Source organism: Salmo trutta, chromosome 28, assembly GCF_901001165.1.
Source record: "Salmo trutta chromosome 28, fSalTru1.1, whole genome shotgun sequence".
In the NCBI taxonomy this organism is placed as follows: Eukaryota; Metazoa; Chordata; class Actinopteri; order Salmoniformes; family Salmonidae; genus Salmo; species Salmo trutta.
The window spans coordinates 26,632,503-26,649,196 of record NC_042984.1 but is presented as its reverse complement, the minus strand read 5'-3'; the positions used below and the strand labels follow the sequence as shown (position 1 = coordinate 26,649,196).

General features: G+C 40.5%; 1 protein-coding gene and 1 long non-coding RNA gene across 2 annotated transcripts in view; one reads left to right on the top strand and one right to left on the bottom strand.

Annotated features, from left to right (window-relative positions):
• Window positions 1–987: 987 nt before the first annotated feature.
• ctnnbip1 (catenin, beta interacting protein 1) overlaps window positions 988–16,694 on the bottom strand; it is a 32,628-nt gene continuing 16,921 nt past the window's right edge. The window contains exon 4 of the mRNA XM_029719398.1: window positions 988–3,081. Within this exon, the coding sequence (XP_029575258.1) occupies window positions 3,023–3,081 (59 nt within the window). The 3' untranslated portion in view covers window positions 988–3,022. The remainder of the gene's footprint in view (window positions 3,082–16,694) is intronic.
• LOC115165912 (uncharacterized) lies at window positions 3,028–5,120 on the top strand. Its single transcript, XR_003870251.1, has 2 exons — window positions 3,028–3,107; window positions 4,765–5,120. It is a non-coding gene; the product is annotated as an uncharacterized LOC115165912 (long non-coding RNA).

Sequence of the window (16,694 nt, the reverse complement as noted above, 5' to 3'; positions counted from 1 at the left end):
AGTGAGTAGACCCAAAAGAGAATGATATATAATACCTTTAATTTAACTAGGCAAGTCAGTTAAGAACAAATTAATATTTACATTGACGGCCTACCCCGACCAAACTCTAACCCGGAGGACTCTGGGCTAATTGTGCGCCGCCCTATGGCAGAGGTTCTTTTCGCTAACTTGTGGCAAACAGGTGTGCCCTTAACCGATATGGCTTCTTGTGAATAACAATGTATGTAAATAGACTGCCAGACTAAATGATGAGAAATGACTGCCAAATGATCATGGTAAGGAAAATGAAGAACAATTTGCGACAGTATTGTATAATTACTTACATACAGCCAGTGAGGGGAACGATTTATAACGTTTATCAAGTATGCATATCTGTATACAAGCCACATTATTGTATGGGGCAGCAGGTAACCTAGTGGTTAAGGGTGTTGGGCCAGTAACCAACATGTTGTTGGTTGAAATCCCCGAGCCGACTAGGTGAAAAATCTGTGGATGTGCCCTTGAGCAAGGCACTTAATCCTAATTGCTCCTGTAAGTCTCTCTGGATAAGAGTGTCTGCTAAATGGCTAAAATGTACAACTGTTGTATGTATCAGATTGAACAGCATCATTCTACTTATCTGACCGCAACTGTAAAGGAAGAGTTCAAAAGACAAGAAGATGTAACCCTTATTTATCAAGGTTCTACTGAGTGTGATAAGCCGATTGTACTTGTTTTTAAATGTCCCTTTCTCACTCTGGGGTGTAGTTACCCCTAGGTACGGATCTAGGATCAGCTTCACCTCCCCCAATCCTAACCATAAACAGTGGGAAGAATTCAAAACTGACCTAAGATTAGTGTCTATTAGTGTCCCACTTTCTCATCACCGAAAGGAAATAGGTCAATCTTCTGCCTAATTTCATAGACTGAAAGGTTGATATGTAGGCAGAGCGCTACTAAAGGTAGTGTTCACAAAACAACGTCTGCAATGATGAGATGAAATAAGTCTTCGGTTTTTTAAATTCCTTTAATGGTTCAGTTGGTATAGGATTTGGAAGCATTTAGTCAGCAGCCATACAGCAAGAACCAACTAATCGATGTCAACAGAGAAATACAAAGGCAACACAAAATAACTCAAACGACAACTAGGCAAAGACAGGTCATCACATTGAAAGATACACAGCTCTAGTCATACTGAACAGCATGCTGAAAAAATCTGATTTGTAGAATTTTTAACAGAGGACATCACACGCATGCACGCACTCACACACGCACACACAAAGATAAAAAATGAAGGCTGTTGGTCAACTATGACAGGTATAGTATATACTAAGATACCTTTGCATTGTTGTCTTTAAGAGGAAAGCAAAACAATGCACAGAGAAATTAGGTTCAAGAAAGTTTTAAAACAAGAGTAAACATTAAAAAGGACAAACTTTTGTCATAGGCGGATACTGTAACTGTTTGTTGGCGATGTATGTAGCCATGATCGCTGAGGAAATTTGATCCTGAAATTATTGCCAACAGGATAACATGGATTACACTTTCTTTTTTTTTTTAATAGCTGACTATTTTTCTAAAATGTTTTTTAAAGAGCTAGTAGCGTCCATAAACTTTGAGAATGTACAAGCAATGGTCATTGTGGCACGGCTTTCAAGACCCTCCCAGATCTACTTCAAATGTACACTGTTAACCACAAGGCAGGCATGCTTGGTTTCAAAACATCAAGACACAATTGTTTAAGTTAAGCGAGTTAACAAAAAGTACTTACACACATTAAATATAGAGTATGTTACTACAAAAAAAACTGAGTCGGATTGAAAAAAAACTACAAATATTCGATTGAATTGAAAGATTCCAGTTGCAATCAACGAACACAGAAAACGGATCGGTATTGTTTACAGCGCGTCAATTGCTGAAGGGTATAAGGAGGCAGTAAAAACACGGTAGTTTCTTTTGCGAGTATTCACCATGTTTCTAGTAGCTCCATGGGTGTGGTTCTGTTGATATAATTACATTAGTGTGAGTCAAGAGTAACCTTTGTCCAATCTAAAGAGTGACAAGATCATGCTCTTGGATACTTTTTGATAAGATTAGGCGTTTTGATCCGTGTAGACTTTCTAAACAATAGTTTGGGAGAGAGTCAATTCTATCAATAATAAATTAGAACTACGCTAGGTCCCTCGTCAGGCACCTTTTAAAAATCAGAATGTTACATTTATTTTACAGATAAAAAAAAATAAAATAATAATTGGCACAATCAATTCATTATTATTGTATTTTCCCTCTAATATCTGTACAATAAAAAAGGTTATATAATTTCACAATAACCCCAAGACCTTGTTTGCTTGGGGAAAGGCCATCTGCACCTATGTATACTGTGTGTGTTTGTGCTAGTCTCATTGATTCTAATGTCCCGAATGGGAAGCCAAGTTGACATCTCAACAGCCTATTGTTCAAATCAACAATAAGCAGGAAGAAGTACAATTGGTTTGAAAGAATATGAAAACCATTAAACACGTTTTTAACCTTTCCACCTACAGGGATCCTGTGTACAGTTAAAAAAAAAAAGAAAAAAAAAGATTCACCCAAAGAAAGTAATGAATTATCTTCCCGCAAGGTCATTAGTTAAAACACTCACGCTTCTCTCTTTCATTTGACGGAAAAATAATGTCCTTGGTCAGTTCTACCATTGAGTAGAGCAGATACGAAACAACACTGCCCGATAAGAAAAAAAAAAAAAGACAAATAGACAAGGTTTGCATTCACACAATTTGTAAGTGTTTTCATCGACTTGCTCGACACCAAGGCCCTAACCCATGGTAATGCATACCTACTGTGGCTGGGGCAATGGTGTATCCGTTTGAATGGGAAGGAGGCTGGATGAAAGGGAGGGGGAGAGAGAAAGGTAACCAACACCCAGTGATCCTTCCCACCCTCCTTCCATCCATCACAGGTGCCCATCCGCTCCCCAGAAACTCAACAGTGTTGTGTCGGTCGGTGGAGTTTGGGTTGCCGTAGACGATGGGGGAGTGCCCCAGGGTCACTGCCGCCGGTCTTCGGTTTCTTGTCGTGAAAAAGCCATCACCACATCCTCCGCACCTGGTGACCCACATCCACAAACAGAGGTCAGTAGATATCAACAACAGACTCCATCTAGATATTCCTTCCACCTACACAGGTCCTATTAGATATGTGAATAAAACATTTCGTAATCATAAGCATAACTGAATCTACATTACATTTCAATAAACTCTGTTTTTAGGTGGAATTTCTTGAAATCTTTGCTTGTATGAATGAATAGTATATCTATTCTTATTGTTTACTTTCTGACTTTGAGCTCATGTTGGGTGTGCCCTTGACTTAATTGATGTCATCATGACTGAGTGTGGTGAGGTTAAATACGGTGAATCACCAAAGCGACAGCACACACTACACTATATAACCGTGCCACAAGACTTCCACATCGCACATGGAATAGCAAAGTCTCTCGACATCACTTGGTTTAGGGATAGGTAAATGCATCTAGGTATTCCAAACTACTGCCATGTTCCCTACAGTCCAGAGGCACAGTCTTCTCAATCACACAACTCAAAATCAAGGTCTCCCTAGGAGTACCCAGCTGCAGACATAATCCAGTCCTGCGTCCTGCCCTGATAAGCAATACATCTGAGGCCTTAAACGACCCTTCCATCCACATCTCTATTCCAACCCAAACTGCAGGAGGCATGGAATACCTGTGGAGAGCTAACGCTAGAGTCCAGCTGGCGTAGCCAATCTCACTAAGCCATGAGAAATCATAGCGAAGAAAGAAGACCAATGCTGTGCTACAGTATATAGGTACCAAAAGACAGACAAATGCAGGGATCACTGGTGTACATTGGGAGGTCTGGCTTGTCTTCCCTTTGTATTCTATTTACTTCTATCAAGTTGAGGGTTAATCAATACCAATCCCAGATTACAAGTTTTGCCGTGCCAAAGTTAACAAAGAGAACATGCCAGGGTGTGGAGTTGGGAGAAAACGACTGAAAACCAAACTCTACACCAAAACCTCAGTCTGGGCACCTTCAGACCGCCCTGGCCATTTTCCACGAAGTTACAGAGAAACATTTTTGAGTTAAAGCATGATCTGATTGTAGCGTATTCTGTAACCTTTAGCTATTCAAAAATAGACTTTGCTTACATTAGTAACCTTCATCATATTTGCATTTATTTCGAAAAGGTTTAACTTTCCTAGATGTAGGCTGAATAGGTTTGATGGTAACAAAAGGAATATTGCCCAGTCATACTTGAATGCCAACATCAGAGGAGGCAGAGCTGCCACACTTGCAACTGATGGATGGTAAGCATTTTTAAATTGATGGTAGATGATTTGAATTGCCAGTAAATGCTGGTCTTGTTTCAGGTTTTACCAACCCGATTTGTCAAGCACTATCAGAATGCAAACATCATCAAAACCCATTTTAACACGTTTTTGAAAGTGGAGAGGTTTCTTTTTTCGCAACTTTGTTATAAAAAGTAACATTGCTTGTTAGATTTAATTATTACAGGGGGAAATGAAAGTAGGTCACACAGACTGCTTCCATATCTATTTGGCTCATAGAGCGGACCCTTTTCAGAAGATCGTGCGCAGACACAACCAGGCGTAGACTCGGTGTTCAGTTTGGTTGTTTCTAAAGAGGAGATCATTTGGATTTTTCTATGGTGCTCTTGGGTCGGCATAATCTAAATAAGTGAGAGACTGGGGAAGGATCTTTTTATTTTTGGACTTGCTCTTCCTTTCAGGTTCCCAGTCCCCTAGAGATCTCATCCAATGAGGATGTGGCAAAGAACACCCCTATGCTACAAAATGGCCCTGCCAGGGAAGGAGAACGAGACGCGGCACATCAGAGGAAATAAATGGCACAAATCCTGACTGAATTTGAATGTGGCACACATCTTGACAAATTTCATTAAAAAAAATATTGAGCTGATATGCTTCTCCACTTCACATGAAATGGACTTGGCCCATAAAATGGTAAAATTCAATTGACACATAAAATGTTAAAAAGCTCATAAAAATGGCATACACAGTAATCATACAAGTATCAAATAAATGCAATAATACAATAAACATTGTAAGGTGCAGGGAGAAGACCACAGAGAAGGTAATATTCAAGTGTTATTATTCTTCTTATTTTTAAAATACGTTATGGGGAGGGAAAAAAGTGTTGAATTTAGGGCTGACCCCATTTAGTCAACTGGTCGACTGTTTGGTTGATAGGCTATTGGTCGACTGTGATTTTTTGTCAAGAAGTAGCAAATATATAATTTTTTTCATGGCCCAGGAGACACCTGTCTGATTATCCTGTCTCAGTGGACTAAACCATTGCGGAGGCCGCGGGGATGGCACAGTCCATTAAGGAGGAGAGTGTTGCTAAGCTGCACAAGGCACTTCTCTCTCCAGAATGAGCTCTCCCCCGCCACTTTGTGCACATTCATTGTTTTATAACTTCATTGTGTGAATTGTTTTCCCTTTGACTGTTAGCATCTATCAATTCCCCATTACATATATCACCAGTAGAATACTTACCGTTAACTCACATCATTTCTAATCTACAATGTTTGTTTGGTTAAGGTATATATTTTTGTTAATCCATTTAATATATTATTATTCCAGTCATTTACCTTTATTATTGTTGGACTGGACACAGTTTGCAGAGCTCACAACTTATGCTACACGTTTTGGTTTATTTCATTCCATTAACGAGTTGTCAATTTATTCATTGTGTTTTAAGGAAGTAAGGATGTGCACCGGATTACGCGTAGAAGTAGGCCTAGGCTACCTGGCCTGCGCGCAAATGTAGGCCTATAAATGTGCCCATTTAGGGATGTCTGATAGTATTTGATTGTCTTAACTCACCACCATTAATGAGCTTTGTAGCTTCTCAAAGTACTTTTTTCACCTCAAACAGCTGTCTGTCATTCTCAATGGATGTAAAAACTATGTATTTAAATATTTTCAACTCTCTCCCTTTCAATAACCACTTGGCAAGAAAGTGAAAACTGTAATTCTCTGATCCAGTGGAGGGGCGTAGGTATGGGTTGGCCTAGGTGGACACAGGCCCACCCACTGTGGAGCCAGGCCCTGCCAGGCACACCCAATCAGAATGATAATACATCTATTTGTCATAAAATACCAGATTTTATTTGTTGGCTTTATGTAGGCTATTTTTACATAGTTGTTACTTTTAGATTTGTATCATTTTAAATGTAGATTTCTACAGTTTATATTAACCAGATGACAATTATTTTGCGATACGAAGACTATGAAACTGTTCCATAAAAATGTGCATTTGAAAATCATAACTGGCATGCAGATCGGTAGAAATGGTAAGATAAATTAGCACTCGACATGAAAAAGGTTGCCGGCCCCTGGTGTAGCGTATTACCGGCATCTACAAAGGGCAGCGGGAGGTGGTGGTTCGGGAAGAAGTTTTTTTTCTTCTGGCCATCTTGATCTGGCTCCCTTTTGAGTCATTAGTGTATCTTAATTATTTAATCAAACAGTGTGCTTAAAGCATCAGACAAGCTCAGTGGACATAGTTGATTTGTTAAAACACATAGGGTACTGTATGTCTATATTGAAAAATGCTGAACTTAAAATTTAGATCAATCAATTGGTAAAAAGAACGGACGACTCTCAGTCAACCAATATTTTTGTTGTTGTCAGGGACAGCCCTAGTAGAATTTCAGGGAATAAGCTAAAAATTTCAACATTTTCTCTGACATGGCAAGATGTGTAGAATTGCAGAAAATGTGTTTTAAAACAGCTACATTGTCACTGCGGCCAACAGGAGGGCCTCTAAAATACTTGGTCAGTGACCGCACCATTGGCCACGCCCCGCTACGCCCATCACCTAAGCCCCATTTTGATACAGAAAAATCCCTGATCTTGTGGTTGCATAAGGGAGCTTGCTCTTGCGTAACGGGCAGCTCAGACTGAGCACGTGTCTAGCACAAGGACTCGAGCAGGCAGACCAGCAGAAAGGCTCAGAATAAACTGACAGAGATACAGGGCCGACGGCCATTAGAGTGGAACACACCACTGGACTACTGATGAACTGAAGCATGAGGGGACCTGCTTTATAGGAGCCCTCTGTTTCGCAGTCATAATGTGTGGGCCGCACCCTGCTGCACAGTCAACACACACGCTCCCTTGCAGTGTCACGCAAGCGCTAGCCGACAGGATAGAAACGTCAGGCCCTAGGAGCCGTTGCCTAGCGACCGAGTCAAATCAGATTGTATCACTGCCCGGCAGGCTGTTACCGCCTATGAGCAAACAGCTGCTGGCTAACGTTTGCTCCAATCCTGCTCCCTCCCTCCTCATCTCTCACTGATCCCCCGCCTCAGCCTGTTCTCTCTCCTCATCTGCCAAATAAGCACCGGGGAATAGATCTGTTCATCATATTCTAATACGTGTAAATAACAGCAACTGAGCCATCTGATTTCTCTGTCATAAATACATACAAATGTGTATGGTGGCTAACTGTTCATACACTAGGCCTATATAGTGTATATATGTGTGTGTGTATATATATATATATATATATATATATATATATATATATATATATATATATATATATATAGTCTATCTATCTATATATATAGTGTTAGGATAGATATATATATATATATATATATGATAGATATATACACTATATATATATATATATATATATATATATATATATAGTGTATATTATCATATATATGATATATATATATATATCTATCATATATATATCTATATATATATATATATCTATCATATATCTATATATATATATATATATCTATCATATATATATATATATCTATCATATATATATATATATATATATCTATCATATATATATATATATATATATCTATCATATATATATATATATCTATCATATATATATCATATCTATATCATATCTATATCCTCTCTCACTCACTCACTCACTCACTCACACACTCACTCACACACTCACTCACACACTCACACACTCACTCACTCACACACTCACTCACTCACTCACTCACTCACTCACTCACTCACTCACACACTCACACACTCACACACTCACACACACACATATATATATACACACATACATACATAAACGTATGTGGACACCCCTTTAAATTAATGGATTCAGCTATTTCAGCCACACCTGTTGCTGATAGGTGTATAAAATCGAGCACACAGCCATGCAATCGCCATAGACAAATATTGGTAATAGAATGGCCTTACTGAAGAGCTCAGTGACTTTCAACGTGGCACCGTCATAGGGTGCCACCTTTCCGACAAGTCAATTCGTCACATTTCTGCCCTGCTAGAGCTGTCCCGGTCAACTGTAAGTGCTGTTATTGTGAAGTGGAAACGTCTAGGAGCAACAACCGCTCAGCTGCGATGTGGTAGGCCACACAAGCTCACAGACCGGGACCTCTGAGTGCTGAAGCGTGTAAAAATCAAGTTCCAAACTGCCTCCGGAAGCAACGTCAGCACAAGAACTGTTTGTCGGGAGCTTCATGTAATGGGTTTCCTTGGCCGAGCAGACGCACACAAATCTAAGATCACCATGCGCAATGCCAAGCGTCAGCTGGGAGTGGTGTAAAGCTTGCTGCCTCAAGTGAAGAATCCCGCTTCACCATCTGGCAGTCCAATAGACAAATCTGGGTTTGGGAGATGCCAGGAGAACGCTACCTGCCCGGATGCATAGTGCCAACTGTAAAGTTTGGTGGAGGAGGAATAATGGTCTGGGGCTGTTTTTCATGGTTCTTAGTTCCAGTGAAGGCAAATCTAAACACTACAACATACAATGACATTCTAGACGACTCTGTGCTTCCAACTTTGTGGCAACAGTTTGGGGAAAGGCCTTTCCTGTTTCAGCACAATCCCCCGTACACAAAGTGAGGTCCATACAGAAATGGTTTGTTGAGATCAATGTGAAAGAACTTGACTGGCCTGCATAGAGCCCTGACCTCAACCCCATCGAACGCCTTTGGGATGAATTGGAACACCGACTGCGAGCCAGGCCTAATCGCCCAACATCAGTGCCCAACCTCCATATCAATGCCCATGATTTTGTAATGAGATGTTCAACAAGCAGGTGTCCACATACTTTTGGTCATGTAGTGTACTTGCTCTGAAGACTATGAAAGAATGGGAAAAGATTGGATAAGGTGTAGGCTAATCAATTTGACATATATCTTACATTGATTTATCTAACAAAATAATAAAGATATTACATGTTTCTAAATGTAAAGTTAAATATAGAGTTATGATCAGCGAATGGAGGGACAGTGTTTCCTCAGTCTCTCTCTCCTTCCCCCTACTTTCTCTCTCATAAGATGGCATCTGCCCAGTGTCAGGTGTTCAATGCTAGCTACTAGATGACCATCCCCACTGGGTCCGTCCTTGGAAACAGGCCTGTTCTGAAAGCACCTGCAGGCTGTGACCTCCTTCCCAACATACGTCAACATTTGTCAGAGACAAAACAAAGCGTGCCACACATCAAAAAGGTTACTACAGCCCAGAGCAAGAATAAATAAAAACATAATTTTTAACCAAATGTACAAACGTAATATCGATTGAAGTTAGAGCTCTTAAGAAACATATTGCAGTTAGAGTGCAGTATGCTGCAATTACTGTGTCGAAAATACCACAGTCGACTGCAGTTACTGCATTTCTACTGCTGTTTCTAAACGGAAATGTTTTTTCTAACGGAGATGGCGCAATGTTTTAGTTGACGTCTTGCTGGTCAGAGTGACAGACAGGGCTCAAACCCAGGTCTCCTGTGCACCACCAGACTGTATTTATTTGGTGCTTATTTTTGTCCTATTTTACACAAGTGTGTATTAATAAGCATGTGTGAATTGGAAATAGTTATTTTTGAACTAGCTCCCTTTCAGTTACTGGCCCAACGCTCTAACCGCTAGGCTACCTCCCGCCCTTGTATATGTAGCATGTGAAGAGTGTGGCATGTGAGGAGCCGAAAGCAAAATCAACCAGTCCTGTCCCCACTAAGCAAAGAAATAACTACCTCCTTGCAAATGAAAAGACAAAATGAGCAACACTTTGCCATAGAAACCTCTGTGTACAGTTCTGGGTCTGGGTTGCTCTTCTTGAAGCGGACATTTTGTACAAGTATGACGGAAGAGCTTTGCCAAAAAATGTGTAACATGCTATAGCCTTTGTGACACAAATATTCTACACGACGTACTGCGTCTTTATAGATATTGGACCCATTTGTTTAGGCCTTCACTAACACATTGACTAATTACATGGTTTCTTCATGGTTTCTTCATGGTTTCTTCTTTACAAAATATTAAAAAGCAATTTATTCATCTACACATATGACTTGTTCAAATATCCTCATGCTCTAAAAGGAGAAACATTTTAATATGCGGTCTACGTGTCTGATATGTAATCTCGTTTCCCTCTCCGGACTACAACTCAAGCACAGCCCATGTTAGCCCACTAAGCTCAAGCATTAGCTGAAGGAGTTTCCAGGTCTCAAGCAAGTGTTACTCATCACGCAAGCGTGGTTCACCAAACCACCTTGTTACATGAGGTCGCAGACAGGCTGACCAAATCATGATTGTGTTATTAGTGCAGAGAGATAACAATCTGTGCAGGCCGAGAGGATAAAGACATGGAATCCTGCGCAGAAACTCCAGTGGGGTTAAGAGGCGTTGAGATAGGGGCTTGCATGTGGTCGGTAGGTAATACACCACACCCACGGTAGCCATTTTCTCATCGCATGCAATAAGGCCCGAGGTGGTGTGGTATATGGTCAATATACCATGGTTAAGGGCTGCTCTTATGCGCATGCTGGATACAGCCCTTAGCCGTGGTATATTTTCCATATGCCACGAGGTGCCTTATCGCTATTATAACCTGGTTACCAACGTAATTAGAACAGTAAAAACAAATGTTTTGTTATACTCGTGGTATATTTAAGCAATAAGGCAAGAGGGGGTGTGGTATATGGCCAATATACCACCACTAAGGGCTGTTCTAATTACGAGGAGGTGTGGTATATGGCCAATATACCACCGCTAAGGGCTCCAGCCAATCAGCATCCAGGACCCAAACTACCCAGTTTATAATGGAGTATAGAGTTGTTATTTATTGCAATATTGAATGGGGCAACTCCTTGCAGTAATTTACTTCCCCCAGGCTGGCTATTTTGTGTCAGAATGCTCACCATACTTGGAGACTTCTGCTTGCTTCTACACCTGCATTGCTTGCTGTTTGGGGTTTTAGGCTGGGTTTCTGTACAGCACTTTGAGATATCAGCTGATGTAAGAAGGGCTTTATAAATAAATTTGATGGAGACTAGATTTATTGCAATATTGAGGAAACTCTCTTTGTATCATTAAGGGTAGTCATTTGGTGGTGGCTCACACTAAGTGAAAATCCTCAATTTTTAAGTCTTAATACCAGCAAAAAGGTCTGATGCGTCCACACTCAAAAAGATGTTGCATAAAGCTCACTTCCTAAAACAATACAAGAAATTGGTCTGAAGACCAAGATGAAGAATTGCATTCTTGCTATTGGTTACTGGATTACAGTTTATCCTGGTCCATGGACTACAGTCAGGGTAAAGAACTATAACTCTAAGGTCTAAAATAACGAACTAAGCTGCTCATTAAGACGGCATGGGTTGCGTTCAGTAGAGCCAAACGGGAAAACAGTATGGAAACGGGGGAGGTAGGTTTACTACCTTTTTTTATCTTTATTTAACTAGGCAAGTCAGTTAAGAACAAATTCTTATTTTCAATGACGGGCTAGGAACAAAACCCATCTAATAAGAATGCTCCTTTCCTGACTAAAAGTATTTTCAGCCTTTTGCGTCAAATGACCGTGAATCTGGCTCCAAATGATTGTTACTTTCTAGGTTAACGGTCATGTTAGCCCTTAAAGCTTTGACTCAGGACAAAATAACTACATATACACAGCACACAGTCTTCATCCACCAGCTTCCGCTCTGAGACAGAATATCATCAGTGTTTCAGAGTTTCATCTGAAAAAAATTCACAGCATCAGCGTCAGGAGCAACGTTCCTCTCAGGCCTGATTAAAATAGCATAACATCCTATTTTGCATATATGCTAATCTGCCAATTAAAACCACCTGAAATGCAAATTCATTGACCCAGTCGCTAAAAGAAACATGACTAGCCGCATATGCACCAGTTCCCTCTTACCTCTGACAGTGCATGCTCTGAAATAAATGTGATGATTTCTAATCAAGATCTCTCTGTTTAGGCAATATTTCCAAACCGAGCATGACAAAGAGTGAAAAGCATTACGATGCCCGAGACACTCACAAATGCATTCCAGTGCACTTGTCTAGAAAATTCTCACATACAAGCTTGCTTGATGCACATCAAAGGATATGAGTGAGAGAGTGAGAGTGAGAGAGAGAGAGAGAGAGAGAGAGAGAGAGAGTAGACTATCAGGCAAACAGAGGCCTCACTCTGTGACAGTGTCCTATTCTGCTGCCGCTGGCATCCATTCACAAACAGTTCACTGTTGCCTGTTCAAAACTTGCTTTCCTTTATGCCGTTCTCATTAACGCCAGCAGCAAAACCATTTCAGTCTTTGGGAGAAACACTTCAGAACTGCATGACACCAATCTCACAGTCCCTATCATGAATCTGTAGTTGTATAGAAACCGAATAGTGCATCTTGTTCATGATACAACTGCTTGGGGTGGTAAGATGAAGACCAGTCGTCAATATAAAAATCACACAATATAACAGAAAAAAGTGTTTCATGGTGAACACAAAGCTTCACTTTATACATAAAGCTGTCTACAGGCTATGTCAAGCTTGAGCATCTCTTTATAAAGGACCAAGGAGGAACATTTTCCTACCAATACCCCCCTTGTATCACCAAACCCACAACATGATGTACCTACAACAGCAAACTACAGTACTAAATGCTAATAATTCACAAAATGTTTTGATGCTAATTTGCTTCATAAGGTCTCCATTGTGTCCTCTGGAGTCTAACTCTACTTTCCGAGCTCTCTTTGGATCAATAAGTCCATGACTGACATATGACTCCGTCACTGCAGGACAGTCCTAGACTCACCCCTGAGAGTTCATATCAAACCCCCTGCAGTCAGCAGGTTTCAGACCAGCACCAAAGACCTCATCCTTTTTCAGCTTCAGCTTTCAGTAGCTGGGAAGACGGAGTCGGTTTTACTATGCAGTCAGTAAGACACCTTTGGCTCTTTGGATGAAGTCCACCTGACCTTTACAAGTAATCTAGTTGTATGTAGTCCTATGCAGTTTTACATTAGCCCAGTGGTACAGAGAAATCTAGGATAATGCATTATCCATCATTCTTATGGTAACCTAGTAAGTACTGTAGCTATATAGGCCTACATGAGGTGGGATGAAATGAAGATAGCTACAAGATGTACCGTATATATAAAATGGCACTCGGCCACCAAACCAAGCATGCCAAGAAAGAATATTTGAAGTCATGTTTTATTTTTTTTGCCAAAATATAGCCATCCCTCTTTAACCTGTACAAAACATCTACACCGTTAATGTACGAGGACATTCTCTGCTACTCATCTACCAATGTAGTAATGTGTCCCAATGGGGCTTTGGCCTGAACTATAACTGGGAGATGAGGCAGACAAAAACAACCTCCCTCTTGGAGATGCTGTCACATATGGCCTGTATCTGTATTGTACTCTATTGGTAAGTAGGTCAACAGCTTGGTAGGACAGTTATGACATAGCAGAACCTTCACAAAGCATCAGCAGTGCTGGAGGAAAATAGCTTTTACAAAGTGCAACCATCTACTAGTTAAAGGAATAGTTCACCCAAAGTACATGTTGGTTTCCTTACCCTGGATCTCCTAGGTATTGATAGCAACAAGATTTTCCTTTTTGAGGAATAATTGGGTGCTTAATTACATTTGTCCATACAACTCTGGACTTCCTTCTTAAAATGATATATCGGAGCCGCCACACATGAAAGCAGCCTTGTAGCGTTTATCTAGTGTGATCTTTGGGCTCTGGGGGATATTCGTAAAAGTGATTAAGCCACTATTCTTAGTGGTTATCGCTGCTCTTCCTAATCCCAGTCCTTAAAACAACTCCTAAATGACTAATAATTCATCATACTCAGTGGGTGGCATGCTGCCAATTGACTAACTCTGAATCCCAAATGGCATCCTATTCCCTATATAGTGCACTATTTTTCATCAGAACACTATGGGTCCTGGTGAAAAATAGTGCACTATGTAGGGAATAGGGTGCCATTTGGGACTTAACCTAAATATACGGCTCGTGTGCACCTTTGACGAGTCATACTAGTGTATAATTGATGAGGCTCGGCTCTTCCCTGAACGAGGACTGCATTATGGACACAGTACGGCTCCCAGATTGAGCTCTGCAAGCTGTAAATTCAAGGGCAAAAAGGGACATATTGCACAGTAAGGCTCCATACACAGGCCTATTGAGTCCTCTATACACACACACACACACACACACACACACACACACACACACACACACACACACACACAGTTGAAGTCGGATGTTTACATACACCTTAGCCAAATACATTTAAACTCAGTTTTTCACAATTCCTGACATTTAATCCTAGTAAAAAGTCCCTGTCTTAGGTCAGTTAGGATCACCACTTTATTTTAAAAATGTGAAATGTCAGAATAATAGTAGAGAGAATGATTAACTTCAGCTTTTATTTATTTCACCACATTCCCAGTGGGTCAGAAGTTTACATACACTCAATTAGTATTTGGTAGCATTGCCTTTAAATTGTTTAACTTGGGTCAAACGTTTCTGTAAGCCTTCCACAAGCTTCCCAAAATAAGTTGGGTGAATTTTGGCCGATTCCTCCTGACAGAGCTGATGTAACTGAGTCAGGTTTGTAGGCCTCCTTGCTCACACACGCCTTTTCAGTTCTGCCAACAAATGTTCTATAGGATTGAGGTCAGGGCTGTGATGGCCACTCCAATACCTTGATTTTGTTGTCCTTAAGCCATTTTGCCACAACCTTGGAAGTATGCTTGGGGTCAATGTCCAAGCTTTAACTTCCTGACTGATGTCTTGAGATGTTTCTTCAACATATCCACATAATTTTCCTTTGTCATGATGCCATCTATTTTGTGAAGTGCACCAGTCCCTACTGCAGCAAAGCACCCCCGCAACATGATGCTGCCACCCCCGTGCTTCACGGTTGGGATGGTGTTCTTCCGCTTGCAAGCCTCCCCCTTTTTCCTCCAAACATAACGATGGTCATTATAGCCAAACAGTTCTATTTTTGTTTCATCAGACCAGAGGACATTTCTCCAAAAAGTACGATCTTTGTCCCCATGAGCAGTTGCAAACCGTAGTTTCGATTTTTATGGTGGTTTTGGAGCAGTGAATTCTTCCTTGCCGAGCGGCCTTTCAGGTTATGTCGATATAGGACTCATTTTACTGTGGATATTAGAGGTCGACCGATTAATCGGAATGGCCGATTAATTAGGGCCGATTTCAAGTTTTCATAACAATCGGAAATCTGTATTTTTGGACGCCGATTTGGCCGATTAATTTGTATTTATTTTTTACCTATATTTAACTAGGCAAGTCAGTTAAGAACACATTCTTATTTTCAATGATGGCCTAGGAACGGTGGGTTAACTGCCTTGTTCAGGGGCAGAACGATAGATTTTTACCTTGTCAGCTCAGGGATTCAATCTTGCAACCTTACGGTTAACTAGTCCAACGCTAACCACCTGCTTTACATTGCACTCCACGTGGAGCCTGCCTGTTATGCGAATGCAGTAAGAAGCCAAGGTAAGTTGCTAGCTAGCATTAAACTTATCTTATAAAAAACAATAAATCAATCATAATCACTAGTTAACTACACATGGTTGATGATATTACTAGTTTATCTAGCCTGTCCTGCGTTGCATATAATCGCTTAGGTACACGTTGCTCCAACCATAAACAGCAATGCCTTTCTTAAAATCAATACACAAGTATATATTTTTAAACCTGCATATTTAGTTAATATTGCCTGCTAACATGAATTTCTTTTAACTAGGGAAAATGTGTCACTTCTCTTGCAAACAGTGTCAGGGTATATGCAGCAGTTTGGGCCGCCTGGCTCGTTGCGAACTGTGAAGACTATTTCTTCCTAACAAAGACAGCCGACTTCGCCAAACGGGGGATGATTTAACAAAAGCGCATTTGCGAAAAAAGCACAATCGTTGCACGACTGTACCTAACCATAAACATCAATGCCTTTCTTAAAATCAATACACAGAGGTATATATTTTTAAACCTGCATATTTAGCTAAAAGAAATCCAGGTTAGCAGGCAATATTAACCAGGTGAAATTGTATCATTTTGCGTTCATTGCACGCAGTCAGGGTATATGCAACAGTTTGGGCCACCTGGCTCGTTGCGAACTAATTTGCCAGAATTTTACATAATTATGACATAACATTGAAGGTTGTGCAATGTAGCCTTCCCTGTAGCTCAGTTGGTAGAGCATGGTGTTTGCAATGCCAGGGTTGTGGGTTCGATTCCCACGGGGGGCCAGCACAGAAAAAAAAATGTGTGAAATTAAATTAAATGTATGCATTCACTACTGTAAGTTGCTCTGGATAAGAGCGTCTGCTAAATGACTAAAATGTAAAAAA